This window comes from Podarcis tiliguerta (assembly GCF_965153285.1).
Source record: "Podarcis tiliguerta genome assembly, chromosome: 8".
NCBI classification, from domain to species: Eukaryota; Metazoa; Chordata; class Lepidosauria; order Squamata; family Lacertidae; genus Podarcis; species Podarcis tiliguerta.
This window is the reverse complement of record NC_139541.1, coordinates 18,176,829-18,192,723: the sequence shown is the minus strand read 5'-3', so window position 1 is coordinate 18,192,723 and position 15,895 is coordinate 18,176,829. Positions and strand designations below refer to the sequence as shown.

Sequence of the window (15,895 nt, the reverse complement as noted above, 5' to 3'; positions counted from 1 at the left end):
TATGTGAATAGGTTTAAAGACATGTGGCCACATAACAGGAAAGAGGGTGCTCTCCTCCCCTGACCTCTCTCTGTTCCAGTCATGGGGAGTTCAATTAGGCTGCCATTCCGATTCTGCTTCGCTGATCTCCAAGTCTGCAAAGAGAAGAAGAGGGGAAAGACAGGCCTAAAATCTGGTGTAACTTGGTAGCTCTGGGCAGAGTCCACAGTTCGAATCTCAGCTCTGCCACGAACTTGCTTGATAGCCTTAGGCAAGCCTCCAGCCTCCCCTTCTGCAACATGAGAGATGAGGATACTGACCTTCCTTACTGGATTGTTGTACAAGCTTATTACAACTAGATGCCCAGGAAGAGGTTCAAATTCTATACAAATGCACTGTAAAGTCTGCAAGTCACAACCAATCTTCAGGCATATTTTCCCACCAGCCTTGTTTTCAAAACAGAGACAAAAGAAGCAGAGCTCCAGTTCTCAAAGTGGCTTAATTCTCCACAGGCAACTCTGGGAATTCTTAGGAGACACGCCCCCCCCCCCCCCCCCCGGAGCTACATCTCTTCAGTACCCTTAACAAACTACAGCTTCCAGGATTCCTTGGGGAAGCCAGGACTGTTTGAAGCAGTATGATCTAAACAAATAAAAAAGAATCTAAACATTTTCTAAAAATGAGTTTGGCTCTGCTTTAAATGTGCAGCTGGGGTCAAAGAGAGAATGGAAGATTCCCTCTATCCATGTTTTCCACACAATGCGGACATTTTTAATCACTCTTCAACATTTTCTTCTTTTCTCCCAAGTTAAAAATCTTGAAATGCTTTAGCTTTCCTCAAGGGCACTCTTCTCCCCTCCTGTGACGTCTAGCAATTGGCATTCAGAAGTACTGCCACCTCCAACTGATGAGTTGGTTCCCCCTCCCCAACTTCACAATACCCTTTCTGAGATATGGAGACGGAAGCTTCCTTATATACCAGGTGAAACAAAGGTTCCATATAATCTAATAACGGGCAGCTGCTCTCCAGGGTCTCTGGCAGAGAGGTCTCTCTCTCCTCTGCAACCTGGTCCTTTTTAATGGGAGATTTTTATTTCATGTAAGAGGATTTCTGCCCCACATCCTTCAAACGCAGGCACATTGCAGCTTGGGATAATTAAAATCCAATTCATCACCCTGACACCACAACAGAGAACAGAAACAGTTTGGATTTTCCACCTTGCACACCAACAGATGTTTGGCTGGCATGGCTTAAATGCCTGCCTGAAACTCCCCTGTCGATCCTGCCTATGTCTCTTGGGGGGGGCTGACAGTTTTAGGGGGGGGGGAGTGTTACTGAAAGCAACACATTCAATAGCCTATTGACTTTGCCGTGTTAATTAACACCACAGAACCTTCAGAACACAAAAGAATGCGGTCTTGACTATGCTACCACTCAGTGGATTTGTAACTGGCTGACTGACCGGACCCAAAGGGTGCTCATCAATGGCTCCTCTTCATCCTGGAGAAGAGTGACTAGTGGGGTGCCACAGGGTTCTGTCTTGGGCCCGGTCTTTTTCAACATCTTTATCAATGACTTGGATGATGGACTCAAGGGCATCCTGATCAAATTTGCAGATGACACCAAACTGGGAGGGGTGGCTAACACCCTAGAGGACAGGATCACACTTCAAAACGACCTTGACAGATTAGAGAACTGGGCCAAAACAAACAAGATGAACTTTAACAGGGAGAAATGTAAAGTATTGCACTTGGGCAAAAAAAATGAGAGGCACAAATACAAGATGGATGACACCTGGCTTGAGAGCAGTACATGTGAAAAGGATCTAGGAGTCTTGGTTGACCACAAACTTGACATGAGCCAACAGTGTGACGCGGCAGCTAAAAAAGCCAATGCAATTCTGGGCTGCATCAATAGGAGTATAGCATCTAGATCAAGGGAAGTAATAGTGCCACTGTATTCTGCTCTGGTCAGACCTCACCTGGAGTACTGTGTCCAGTTCTGGGCACCACAGTTCAAGAAGGACACTGACAAACTGGAACGTGTCCAGAGGAGGGCAGCCAAAATGGTCAAAGGCCTGGAAACGATGCCTTATGAGGAATGGCTAAAGGAGCTGGGCATGTTTAGCCTGGAGAAGAGGTTAAGGGGTGATATGATAGCCATGTTCAAATATATAAAAGGATGTCACATAGAGGAGGGAGAAAGCTTGTTTTCTGCTGCTCCAGAGAAGCGGACACGGAGCAATGGATCCAAACTACAAGAAAGAAGATTCCACCTAAACATTAGGAAGAACTTCCTGACAGTAAGAGCTGTTTGACAGTGGAATTTGCTGCCAAGGAGTGTGGTGGAGTCTCCTTCTTTGGAGGTCTTTAAGCAGAGGCTTGACAACCATATGTCAGGAGTGCTCTGATGGTGTTTCCTGCTTGGCAGGGGGTTGGACTCGATGGCCCTTGTGGTCTCTTCCAACTCTATGATTCTATGATTCCTCATAAAAATCCCAACTTTTAAGAATTCCTTGCACCCTACAGACACCAGTCCTCCAACAGTGGGGTGATAAACAGCAACACAATACCTACTTCTTGGCTGAGGTGCTCTATCTGCCTCTGAGCTGGACCACTTCAGACAGGGGCAACCTGATGGTTGCGTGATGGACGCTCAGTTTTTGATTCATCTGCCTGCGCTTGAGACAAGTCTGCACAGGGTCTGGGATGCTGAGGGTGGAGCCTGGGACCTTCTGCAGGCAAAGATCCTAAGCTAAGCTCCCCCCCCCTGCTCCCCAGAAGCAAGTGGGGGTTCCCAGACTAACCAGCTTCACAGTACTCCACATCTTTGAGGAAGAGTCCATCGGGAGGCGCGATGGTGTTATTGGGGTAAGCCATCAGGTCCCTGATCTCCAAAAGCCTTTGCACCTGACGAGGTTCGAGGCGGCCCTGGCCGACGGACACCAAGACGCCAACCATTCTCCGCACCTGGCAAGGGAAGGAAGGGGAAGGTCAAAAACCAATGCGCCGCCAGACGAGTCCCACAATCTGTACCCATTAGGGCAAATCCAGGGGCTGTATCCCTTCTCAGTCAAGAGTCAACCCAACAGGATGAATCTATTGTTAGTCCTTGTCCAAGTACACTGGTACCTCGGGTTACAAATGCTTCAGGTTACAAACTCTGCTAACCCAGAAGTAGTTGCTCCGAGCTGTGAACTTTGCCCCAGGATGAGAATGCAAATCACGGGCCGGCAGCACGGTGAGGCCCCATTAGCTAAAATGGTACCTCAGGTTAAGAATGGACCTCCGGAACGAATTAAGTTCGTAACCTGAGGTACCACTGTAGAGCCATTTAAATCAATGGGCTTAAGATAGTTGTGTCCATTCACTTCCATGGGTCTGACTCGGTATTACATCCAACATTAGACCTGGTCGGAGTTGCTAGACCCATTCAATTCTTTGTTCATTCAAAAGATTTCAGGGCAGTTCACAGAATAAAACACAAGATAAAACACACTTACCTGGCAGGGGAGATACCATGCTCACAGTTATATTTAAAGGGCTGTAGGATATTAATCAGCAAAAGCCATGGAAGTGAATGGGCATGAACAGCCAATGGAATGCTGTGCAAATGAATGTGCATTTTATTGACTTACACAATTAAGACCTTTTTTTGGGGGGGGGGGCTAAACTCTCGATTTCTTAGGATCCCCCCCCTAATAATGACAAATCTCTAGGCCACCAGACACCATGGGACTCTAGTTCCCATCAACCCCAGCCAACAGACAGGGGTGATGGGAGCTGCAGACCAGCACCATCTCGAAGGCTGTAGGCTTCCCATCTCCCCAATAAATAAATAAAAACTTGAAGAACGGCGGTGGTAATACAACAAACATTAAAACAAATATTGACATTGTCCCATTGGATGAAAGAAGAAAATAAGCTTCTAACAATTAAGAGAGCTAGATGACACCAAACCAGCTGCCTCTATTGGTTCTAGCTTGCCAGTTCTGAATATGCTTGGGAGCAGTTTTCTGCATTTGTCTCTATTCCAGGAGGGGTCAGATTCAAGGCAGGGGGTTAAACAAAACCTCGATGATAGAATCTGCCCTGAGCAGCCACTGCCAGGGACAGGAAACAGTCACAGACATTGCTTCCAGGGGCTGCTTGTGGGCTTTAATGCCTTTTACAGTTCTTGCTCAGCTGTTGAAGTTCAGTGGGTTGCCTTTCAGTCTGGCCCACCTCGCAGGCTTGTCGTGAGGCTTAGCAGCGGGTGGGGAAGAACGACGGAGTCCCCTTCTTGAGCCCCTAGGGAGGAAACAACTTGAAAGAAAGAGGCCTTTTCCTCCGACCCAGCAGAGCTGCTTTTAGAAAAAGGTCACATGGGCCAAAGAACCAGACAGCGCGAGCCTGTTAGTTTCAGAAAGGAAACTTTAGTTCACTGCTCTCTTTCCTTTTGGCGGGAGGGCGGAGGTGAGCGAGCGTGTGAACACCTCTGGTGTCACCGACTTCTGCCCTTGCAGACTCTTGTGGGTGGACCACAAGCCGAGCCAAAATGCTGGGCTCCCCCTGCAACAGCTCCCTGCAGCAGGATGTCGGATGGGTAAAAGAGGGGAGGGTTGAGGCTCAGTGGGACAGTTATCTATTTGGTAGAGGATCCCAGATCTGCAGAGGATCCCAGATTCAACACCCACCATCTCCAGGCAGGGCTGGGAATGCCTCCCGTCTAAGAACGTGGAGAGGCGCTGCCGGCCAGTGTAGGCAACACTAGTGCGGTACATCTGTCTCGCTCATCACTGACTCTTAGGAGAACTATGAGGGCATTCCTGTTCTCTATAAGGGCTGGAAGATCCTGCTGTGGCAGCCTTGGCAGGGTAATGCTTTTAGATGCTTAGGTGGTTTCTAAATATGTTTTTATTTCATTTTGAGTTGGGACTGCTTAAACGTTTTGATGTCGCCTGCCCTGGCCTCCTTCGGGAACAAGGGCAGGAGAAAATAAAGCTAATAAAAAAGTAATAATGAAAGCAAGAGACAGCTTCCCACATTTCTTCCTGGAGTTGGCAACCGTCTTGTTGGAGTTTGGATCAATGGATAGCTCTGTTGGTCAGAGCGTGGTGCTGATAACGCCAAGGTTGCAGGTTCGATCCCCATATGGGACAGCTGCATATTGCAGGGGGCTGGACTAGATGATCATCAGGGTCCCTTCCAACTCTATGATTCTCTTATTCTATGACTTGCAGCGGTGCAGTGGCAAAGTCCCTCCCTGATAGTCACAAGCCATGCCCCCTTTGAAGATTATACAGTGATTTTATAATCATGAAATACTAATAATAATGGATACATTTCAACCATCAGCACATATCTCCACGTGTTGCCTTTCAGCTACATCTACTATTTTTTGTGGGGGAAAGGTTTTGGAGGTCTCCCAACATCTTCTTTCACAGCAACTTAAAGTTGTGTCTAACTCGAAAGTCCACTGCTTGCAACAGAACTTCCCCCCTGCTCCCTTGAAACCAAAGCCTTTTATGCTTCCAGTGTCCCTAAATGCTGAGCTTTGGGGCATGCATACTCTTGGGCGTTTTTCCTGCACGCCTTCTCCAGAGGGACTCTAGGAGCCAATCCTCAGTGGCTGACTCACCTCCTTTCACTTTGATTGGCTCCAATCAGCCCAAAACATGGGAAGACTTCTTCTCCATGCCCAAAAACCTTTCTTTTTGTGCTGATTGGGTGATTCTTGGACCCAGGAGACAGAAACCACTACATCACAGCTGGTTTGGTGCCATTCCCAGGGAAGAGAGACGTGTCAGCCTGGGACCTGGGAGGTAAAGGTAAAGGGACCCCTGACCATTAGGTCCAGTCATAACCGTCTCTGGGGTTGCTGCGCTCATCTCGCTTTATTGGTCGAGGGAGCCAGCGTACAGCTTTCGGGTCATGTGGCCAGCAAGACTAAGCCGATTCTGGCGAACCAGAGCAGCGCACGGAAACGCTGTTTACCTTCCCGCCAGTGTGGTATCTATTTATCTACTTGCACTTTGACATGCTTTCAAACTGCTAGGTTGGCAGGAGCAGGGACCGAGCAACGGGAGCTCACCCCGTCGCGGGGATTCGAACCGCCGACCTTCTGATTGGCAAGTCCTAGGCTCTGTGGTTTAACCCACAGCGCCACCCGCGTCCCTTAGGGTTAAACCACAGAGACCAAGACAAACCTGGGAGACCAAGGTTCAAATCCCCCCTCAGCCATGGGGCTCATGGGGTGGCCATGGGGCCAGTCATTGCCTCTCAGCCTACCTTACCTCACAAGGTGGTGGTTCTGTGTGGGCCTCCTTGGAGGAAAGGTTTATGAACCTATGAATGAATGAATGAATGAATGAGAGAGACTGTGGAGGTGGAAATGAAGGTGTGGAACAACAACAGCTCAGACAAACCAAAATAGCAGCCGCCCCTCTGTGAGATAACTTGGAAGGAAAAGGATGTGGTTCCATCTGCCTCCCTTGCAGCTGCCCACATTCAGATGCAGGCTGTGGAAATCTGCGAGACGGCAGCTTTCTGGACCCTTCAGGAGGTTGCAGTTTTGGTGTATTTGCAGGGGCTTTATATACTCTGCTCTCCCACCCGGGGAAGGCTGCCCAGAGCGGCCACTAACTAAACATTTCCTTTATAAATGTAAAACCCCAACCACCGCCACCAAATTACAGTCCTCCAAAAGTTCAAGGAGGGGACAGCGGATGGCGGAAGAAGAGCAGGCCCTTTTGCATGCAAAGAGCACAAGGCACTCTGCGTAAGGCTGGGAAAGACTCCCACACAGCTGCTGCCAGTCAGAGTAGATGATAAGGAGCACATGGGACAAATGTTCTGACTTAGTGTAAATATAGCTTCCTGGGGCAGCATGCCAGATCTAAGGCTATGCGCATAAATTCCTAGCAATTAAGGAGGAAGGGGGCCATGTTGCTCAGTGGGTGGAGCATTGGGGCTGTATGCCTAAGCTTCAACCCACCACATCTTTAGGAAGGGCTGGGAAAGACCCCCTGGAGGTGGCCATAGGAACACTGGAAGCTGGTTTATTACTGAATCAAACAACTGGCCCATCTAAGCTCAGTACAGTGGTACGTTGGGTTACATACGCTTCAGGTTACAGACTCTGCTAACCCAGGAATAGTACCTCGGGTTAAGAACTTTGTTTCAGGGTGAGAACAGAAATTCCGCGGCGGCGGCACTGCAGCAGCAGGAGGCCCCATTAGCTAAAGTGGTGCTTCAGGTTAAGAGCAGTTTCAGGTTAAGTACGGACCTCCGAAACGAATTAAGTACTTAACCCAAGGTACCACTGTATTGTTTACACTGATTGGCAGCAGCTCTCCAGAGTTTTCAAGGCAGGGAGTTTCTCCCAGCTGGGACTGAACCCGGGACCTTCTGCACACAAAGCAGATGCTCTGCCACTGAGCCACAGCCTTTCCCCAAGGTTGGCACAGATGGGTCTGAGCTAGATGAGCCAGTGTAAGGCAGATTCCTATGTTCCTCAGGAGTAACTGCAGCTCAGCAGCACACAGGTTCAATCCCTGACATCTCTGGCCAAAAGGACCAGGTAGGAAAGATACTTGACTGCAGCAGTCCCAGCCTCTAGGATGATTAACAGCTGGAGTCCAGCCACATCTGGAAGGCCAGAGGTTCCCCTCTCCCCGAATACTGCAGGGTTCTTGGGGGAGCCACAGGCCAACACAAACAGCACTTCTAGCATTCACCACCAGAGGGCACTGCCCTCCTACACTTTGATGCTTCTATTCAACATTTCCCATTTAAATCTCTCTCTCACTATTCATGCCATGCATTTAAAGCACATGGCTTCCACTCAAAGTACTTTCCTCCTTACAGAGCTACAATTCCCAGTGCCCTTAAACTACAGTTCCCAGCATTCTTTGGGGAACTATTTAAATGTGTGTCAAGCGCACTTTAAATACATAGTGTGGATCTGCTGTTTCCTGCCAGGGTGCTTTGGATCTGTACTTTATCTAACCAAGGGCAAACACTGATACCCATTCACCAAGTACTGACATGCCACAGTGTGGGCATAAAACCAGAGGGGGGCAGCAGTGAGAAGACTGTCAGTTTCCTTGAGTTTCTGATCCAGTGTAGACGTTCCATTTAAAGAGTGAAATAAATCTCAGCCCTTCGTTGGATGAGGCTAGGAGGCAGTGTTGCATAGACACTTGCCTCAAAAGAAGATTTTGCACCTAGGCCCTGCAATTCGAACCCTGTGCCCAAGGCAAGCTGGACTCTGCAACCCGCATCAGCGATAAAAATTACCCCACTGTATAATTCGTCCTAAGTGTAAGTGCAAAATTCGACTAAGTGCAAAAAGGGAGGCTAGTGTCCTACAAATCATGGGAAACAATCAAGAGGTGCAGTAAACATTTTTTTGAGTTGGGGCAGCAGTGGGATCTGTCTGCAGAACTGATGGGAGTACTAGAGACATGCCCATCTCAACTTCAAGCTCCCAAACTTTCTACAGCAAATGCCATTGATCTAAGGAACTGCCTATTCTGGGCTAAGAAAGCAGGGGAAGCTACCAACTGCCACCATGCAAGGACTCTTTCATGAAATGTGCTCAACATGGAAACTACCAGGCTGCAAAAGGGAGAAGCTGATGGTTTGTATTGTCCAACAGCCCTGACATGGCAGCTATTTTGTGACAGGCACTCACAGCACCCTCTCAAAACTTTAAACATTGGCCCCCAAAAGACAGCCGGCCCCTTCTTTAATCCAAGATTAGGGGGTCCTACAACAACACAGGTGTTGTTGGGATGCGGGTGGTGCTGTGGGTTAAACCACAGAGCCTAGGACTTGCCGATCAGAAGGTTGGCGGTTCAAATCCCCACAACGGGTTGAGCTCCCGTTGCTCGGTCCCTGCTCCTGCCCACCTAGCAGTTCGAAAGCACATTAAAGTGCAAGTAGATAAATAGGTACCGCTCTGGCGGGAAGGTAAACGGTGTTTCCATGCGCTGCTCTGGTTCGCCAGAAGTGGCTTAGTCATGCTGGCCACATGACCCGGAAGCTGCATGCCGGCTCCCTCGGCCAATAAAGCGAGATGAGCGCCGCAACCCCAGAGGTCGGCCATGACTGGACCTAATGGTCAGGGGTCCCTTTACCTTTACCTTACAACAACACATCCCAAGTCCTAACACACACACACACACACACACACACACCCATAGAAAAGTGAACTTGGAATCTCTGCTGCATTCTTTCTCCTAAATATAAAGTACTATTCTAGTCCTTTATATTCCGAATGAAGGCCTGAATTAAAATGGAGCAAAGGAGGCTGTCTTACACCATGTTGGAGCGTTGCTCCATCTAGCTCAGTACTGTCCGCACTGACTGGCAGCAGTTCCCCATGGTTTTCAAGGCAGGGAGTCTCTCCTAACCTTACCTTGGAGATGCTGCTGGGGATTGAACCCGGGACCTCCTGCATGCAAAGCAGATGCTCTGCCACTGAGCCACAGCCTTTCCCCAAGTTGGCACAAATGAGACTGAGCTAGATGACCCAGCCACCGGATACGGGGATTAAACCAATTCACAGTGAGGGATCGGTCTAGCAGTACTGGTCACAATGGCTATGTAGAACTTCCAGGTTCGGAGGCAGTTTACAGGGAAGCAGCAAAGGGAGTGAGTTATCACCTTCGTGTCTTAGATTCCCAAATCAGGATGACCAGCTCAACAACATTCTACAGTTCATAGAGTCGTATCCAAAGACCACATAGCACAACTGACTCCCCAGAGCAGGATCTGCTGTGCCACCACGCAGAGAGACCATCTGATGAAGCCTGCTTCGTGTGCAAACTACCAGGTCACAATATGGAGAAGGTGTTCAGAGCAGGACCCAAAGATACCAAATGCTGAAGATAAAAGGGGAGTGTAAAAACTGGGTTCAGGCCAGTTTAAAGCTGGCTTTTGTGGGGGGTTAGCTTTCACGGTACCTGTTTGTAGAGAAAAGAGGGGGCCGTAAACTCCATCTCCCAGAACCTCAGATGGCTGGAAAAAAGCAAAAGGGGGGGAAAGTTAGAGATAAAACGATCAGGATGGACAGAAGGAAGCACTTTTTCAACACTGTGCACTGTTCAACTCTGGAGCTCGCTTCTGCAGGATGGATTTTTGCTACCACTCTGGATGTTCCCAAGACCTCCTGAAGAATGATGTGGGGCTGACAGGCAGGAGTTTCAAAAATGAGTTTCCCAACTGTTGCTTTGCTAGAACAAGGGATGCTCTCGCTGCCTATCAGCTGACCAGCACTGAGGGCGCACCTTGCTCCAACAAAGTAGCTCACCGTAAGCACGCATGTGGGGCAGGTGGGTGTGCTAAAGCCGGATTCGGACTGTGGGCTGGAGCATCCCCACCCATGTTGCCAGGCCAGATTGGTGGCAGCGGACCAGCTGTTTCGCGGGGCTGCTTCTCCACCATCTCGCCGGCCCTGATGAAGAGTCAAGAGCATTTTGATGCCCAGCAGACCCAGCAGCACCCTTCACCTTAGCAGTGAGGGTCAGGAATGGAACCTCCAGGGACAGAGGGAGTACGCCTCTGACCACCTGGGCACAAGCGACAGGGGTACAGCCACTGCCTTCATGCTGGGGGCAATCCGATGTACGCAGGGCAAGCTTCTAATAAACCAAGCAGCTCAGAAGCCACTTCAGCAGCATATTTTAAGTAGGAGTGAATGGATCTGTCGATTTCTACTCCGTGCCACTTTCATATGTGGAGTTGATACTTTTTAGTTGATTTTCATATGTAACAATTGATTTCTTGCTGCATTAGAGGATATTTGGACTAGCTGTTCACTAGGTCTCGCAATACGGAATTCCTTGTGTATTTTTTCGTAGCTGATTATTATGGGTAGCGTTTGTTTTGATGCTAAAGATGTTCAATGTAGTTGGTAATTCTGTCTTACAGATGTTCAATGTAGCTGGTAATTCTGTCTTACAGAATTTGGCAGTCCTCTTGGTTTTTTGTTTTGTTTTGAAAGATTAAGATGTTTTCACCCAGGTCACAAACCATTTAGAGATGTGTTTAAATATAATGTTGGAACTCCCTGCTTATTAATATCAGGCAGGCGCCTTTGCGGTATCTTCTTCAACACCTGCTAAAAACATTTCTGTTTAGACAAGCCTGCCCAATTGTTGTTATGAACTTTCATCTGTTTCTACTATATTATCAATTTAGATTTTCGAAAGTCTGAAATTATTGTTGTTAATTTTTCCTATAGGTAATATTATCATATTATCCTTTTTGTAAAATCCCTTTGGGACTTTGTTTTTCAATCTTTCAAGCAAGATTCAAGTAAATCTTATGAAATAAATAATACAAATATAACAAATAAAAAGTATATAACTTGCCCAAGTGGACAATAACTAAAATCCAGGTCGGATCCATCTCATTGCTGTATATAAGGGTGTTGTTGTTTTTTTGAAGTTAACATTCACACTATTTTTGTGTGCCTTTTTCAAAAAAAAATTCCGCACATGTTCTACCATTTAAAAAACACCAAGACTTCAGATTTAGCAAGCATTTTGACATACTGTCTGAGAAGGTAATGGCAGAACTCATAGACGTGCATATGTTAAAAAGTAACTGCTTTCTGACCAGCATGTTAAGTCCAGGCGCTTTGCTTTAAAAACAAAAAACTGCAGGTCAGATGAAAGACTTGAACGTTCTCAATTTTTTGAGCGCAGCGTTTGTATAATCTCCTCTGGCAAAAAAGAAAAAAGAAAATGAAAATCTGGGTCCATCTTAAGGCAATAAAGGAACTCACTGGATCTTTGTAGGTGGAGGCTGGTCCATCAGGGCAAAGGGGGCAGTGCCCCGCCAAGCGCAATCTGGACTTAGCCAGCCACCACCTACCTGGCTTCTTACAACCCACCTCCCTTAGGTTTCAGGTGCTGTCCTTGCAGCACTCAGCAGGGAGGAGGATGGGGACACACCTGAGTTGGCTGAACCAAACGTTGGCTCTGGCGCCACCTACTGCCTTCCTTTGCACCAGTTCCAATGGGCACCACCACTGCCTTTTGCCCGTGAGAGTGTTCGTTATGCTCAGGTCCACCTTTTGCAGGTTTTCCAGAAACATCTGCCTGCTCACTGTGAGGACAGGATGTTGGGCTGGCCAAACTGTTTACCTGATCCAGCAGCCCGGCTCCATTAGCTATTTGTGATAATATATACAGTGGTACCTCGGGTTAAGTACTTAATTCGTTCCGGAGGTCCGTTCTTAACCTGAAACTGTTCTTAACCTGAGGTACCACTTTAGCTAATGGGGCCTCCCGCTGCCACCGCGCCGCCAGAGCATGATTTCTGTTCTCATCCTGAAGCAAAGTTCTTAACCCGAGGTACTGTAACCTGAAGTCTCTTAACCCAAGTCTGTAACCTGAAGCATATGTAACCCAAGGTACCACTGTACTGTACTTTTCCGTGTATAATAGGTTTTTTTCTTTAAAAATTATGCTAAAAAGTAGGGGCTGTCTTATACATGGATAGCGCATAGTGCAAATTTCTTAAATTTGAGTCCCCAAAAATAGGGGACGTATTATATACAGAAAAATACAGTCTCTGTGTCTGTGTGTGTGCCTTACACAAATAGTTAAATATAAATCTTTAAACTTGTCAGGCTGGCAACACTTGAACAACAAATATTATTCACAAACACCTCCAGACGCTGTCTGCATGAAGTCCCCACACCTCTCAGTTTCACAGTCAAGATAGAAGTAACTGAATAACCAGCCAACTGCCAATTTCCAACTGCCACCTCCTTTCCCCAATACCATCTATTCCTTGTGAAATACATTCCCAATGAAATTACATTACAAATACTGACATGCTCTTCTTTTTTGGTGGGGAGGGGGGAATTGGGAGCCGGGGTCAAGGCCCCCTGGAGTCTGCTTGCGTGCGAGAACAGAGGACAGCGGCCCAGATTAAGGGCTCCGGCCTGCTTTTAGTGACTCATGAAGAGCCCGAGGCCTCTGCCTAAATCTCTCAGTGACCGAAAATATAAGCGATTCAGCCTTAATGGGAAGCAGGCGCAACAAAGCGCGATCGATAGGCTGCTCCCTCCCGCCTCCCCGCTTGCGAGGAGAAAGGATTATGGTTCCACTTAAAATCCTTCTTAAAAGCTGGGAGGGAAACGATGGGTCCAAATTTGCGAGCCGGCAAAGAGCACCCCAAATCTATCTTCGGCCACAGTGCTTGGGATTAATCTGCCAATCGGGGTCTTTGTTTTTTCCACAGGGCGAATTGGGGCAGGCTGTAAATTGGCAAGGTGTATTAAAGGCTGCTGTCACCGTTTGTTGTTGTTTAGTTGTTTAGTCATTTAGTCGTATCCGACTCTTCGTGACCCATGGACCAGAGCACGCCAGGCACTCCTGTCTTCCACTGCCTCCCGCAGTTTGGTCAAACTCATGTTAGTAGCTTCGAGAACACTGTCCAACCATCTCGTCCTCTGTCGTCCCCTTCTCCTTGTGCCCTCCATCTTTCCAAACATCAGCGTCTTTTCCAGAGAGTCTTCTCTTCTCATGAGGTGGCCAAAGTATTGGAGCCTCAGCTTCAGGATCTGTCCTTCCAGTGAGCACTCAGGGCTGATTTCTTTCAGAATGGATCGGTTTGATCTTCTTGCAGTCCATGGGTCTCTCAAGAGCACCATAATTCAAAAGAATCAATTCTTCGGCAATCAGCCTTCTTGATGGTCCAGCTCTCACATCCATACATCACTACTGGGAAAACCATAGCTTTAACTATACGGACCTTTGTTGGCAAGGTGATGTCTCTGCTTTTTAAGATACTGTCTAGGTTTGTCATTGCTTTTCTCCCAAGAAGCAGGCGTCTTTTAATTTCGTGGCTGCTGTCACCATCTGCAGTGATCATGGAGCCCAAGAAAGTAAAATCTCTCACTACCTCATGGATCACTGCCTTGCCGTGGCGAAGGGGCTTGAATAACTCAGAGAAGCTATGAGCTATGCCGTGCAGGGCCACCCAAGATGGACAGGTCATAGTGGAGAGTTTTGACCAAACGTGATCCACCTAGAGCAGGAACTGGCAAGAAAACTCCATGGACAAAGACAACAGGCTGTCACCGTTAGCTCTTGTCTTTTGTTCACCATCCCCAAAAAAGGCTGTAGGGCAAGCTTGGCCAAGTTTACTCCCAACGTAAGGCCAACTTTGGATTGAGGGGCTAGAAGCGGGTACTGCCTGCTTCATCCACATGTAGGGCTTGGAAGAACCCGCCTTGAGGACTACTAATCTTTTTTTTTTTTTAAGCTACCACTTGCTTATTTGTGTGGTGGGGTTGCCAGAACAACCCTTGAGGACAAATAACAAAAAAAACCACCACTTGCTTATTTGCAGAACAATCTTTAAGGATGTGTTACATTTTCACTACTATTACTAATAATAATCCACTGTGTGTTTATTTGTGGGGAGGGTTTGCCAGAAGAATCTTGAGGACTAGGAACTTAAAACAAAAACGGAAACACCACCACCATGGAAGTCAAAAGGTTTACGTTTTATGCCGACTTGCAGGATTCATGGCATGTTGTTTTCCAGGCCTCCCGCTTCTAACAATTCAGCCAAAAATAAATAGTGCTGACAAGGGAGAGGGTGGGATAATAGGTCTGTAATCACCTAGCATGTGATTTCATGAGGGAGGCAGCTATCCATCCTCTCTCTCACTGGGCTCTTTCAGATGGGTTTTTAAAAGAATGTGATTTCCTCGCTCAGCAGTCTAGGGTGGGCTAACAGAAAAGTCAGCAAATCTGACAGCGTTTAAAGCTCAGAGGGTTTCTAGCAGTCAGGGAACCCGGGCAGGCGGCACAGCCAGGTGGTAACGCTTTGCCTGGACTGTACCACTTCCAGCAGCGCCATGGGGGGGGGGGAGAGAAAATATGGTGGAGACCAAATCCGCCCCCTGCCCTGAATTCATCATTCCATTCACAGGCAACATTTGGGGAGGGGGCATTCCACTAATTGTTACTTTTTCATGTTGCTTCATGTTGTTTCACGATGCCAGCACCCTGGTAAAATCTACCCATGCCAACACAAGGAAAATATAATTTATTTGTTGCATTTCACAAAATTTATATGCCACTTACAGTCATACCTTGGGTTACAGACGCTTCAGGTTGCGTTTTTTCGGGTTACAGACCGCCAAAACACGGAAGTACTGGAATGGGTTACTTCTGGGTTTCGGCGCTTGCGCAAAAGCACTAAATTGCGCTTTGCGCATGCACAGAAGCACTGAATCGCACCCCACGTGTGCGCAGGCGCGGGTTGCTAACGCTGCGGGTTGTGAACGTGCATCCTGCATGGATCACGTTCACAACCTGAGCATCCACTGTAGTTTAAAAAACCCTAAAACTAAAACCTCAAAGTGGTTTCCAAAAAGAATGAAATAATCAGTTTTAATAATAATAATAATAATAATTCCCCTTTAAATATATCCAATGAGAGAACAATGAACAAGAACATCAGAAAATCCCTGTTGGACTGGGCCAAAGGATCTGGTCTTCACAGCAACCAACAAGATGTTCATCAGGGAAGCTTGAAAGCAGGACCTGAGTGCAACAACAGCACTGTTCAATTTGTGATTCCCAGAGACTGGCATTCAGGAGCATTTCTGCTTCCAGCTGTGGAGGCAGAGCATAGCTATCATTGCTAATAGCCACAATTTGTCCCATCCTCCGTAAATTTGTCCCATCCACTGCCTGCTGCGGGAGTGAGTTCCACAGTTCCACTCTGCTCTGCATGAAGAAATCCTTTCCTTTATCTCTCCTGAATCTTCCAGCCATCAGTTTCACTGGATGCCCATGAGTTCTGAGTGTTATGAGAGAGGGAGAAAAAAGTTCCCCCACCCACTTTTTCCATCCCATGAATATTTTAAACACTTGGGCTCCTACTTGCCCCTTACTCC

The 15,895-nt window shown here is 47.5% G+C and overlaps 1 protein-coding gene across 2 annotated transcripts in view; it reads right to left on the bottom strand.

The window, feature by feature from the left end:
* Positions 1–15,895, bottom strand: part of PUSL1 (pseudouridine synthase like 1) — a 66,118-nt gene that overhangs the window by 17,056 nt on the left and 33,167 nt on the right. Inside the window, exons 6-8 of one of the 2 annotated variants that reach the window (XM_083454277.1) lie at positions 9,930–9,984; positions 2,787–2,949; positions 65–134 (exon numbers count right to left, since the gene is read on the bottom strand). In XM_083454277.1, coding sequence (XP_083310403.1) covers positions 91–134; positions 2,787–2,949; positions 9,930–9,984 — 262 coding nt within the window. In that variant the 3' untranslated portion in view covers positions 65–90. Of the gene's footprint in view, positions 1–2; positions 135–2,786; positions 2,950–9,929; positions 9,985–15,895 lie in introns of those variants that run through there. The other variant, XM_083454276.1, reaches the window with a different exon arrangement.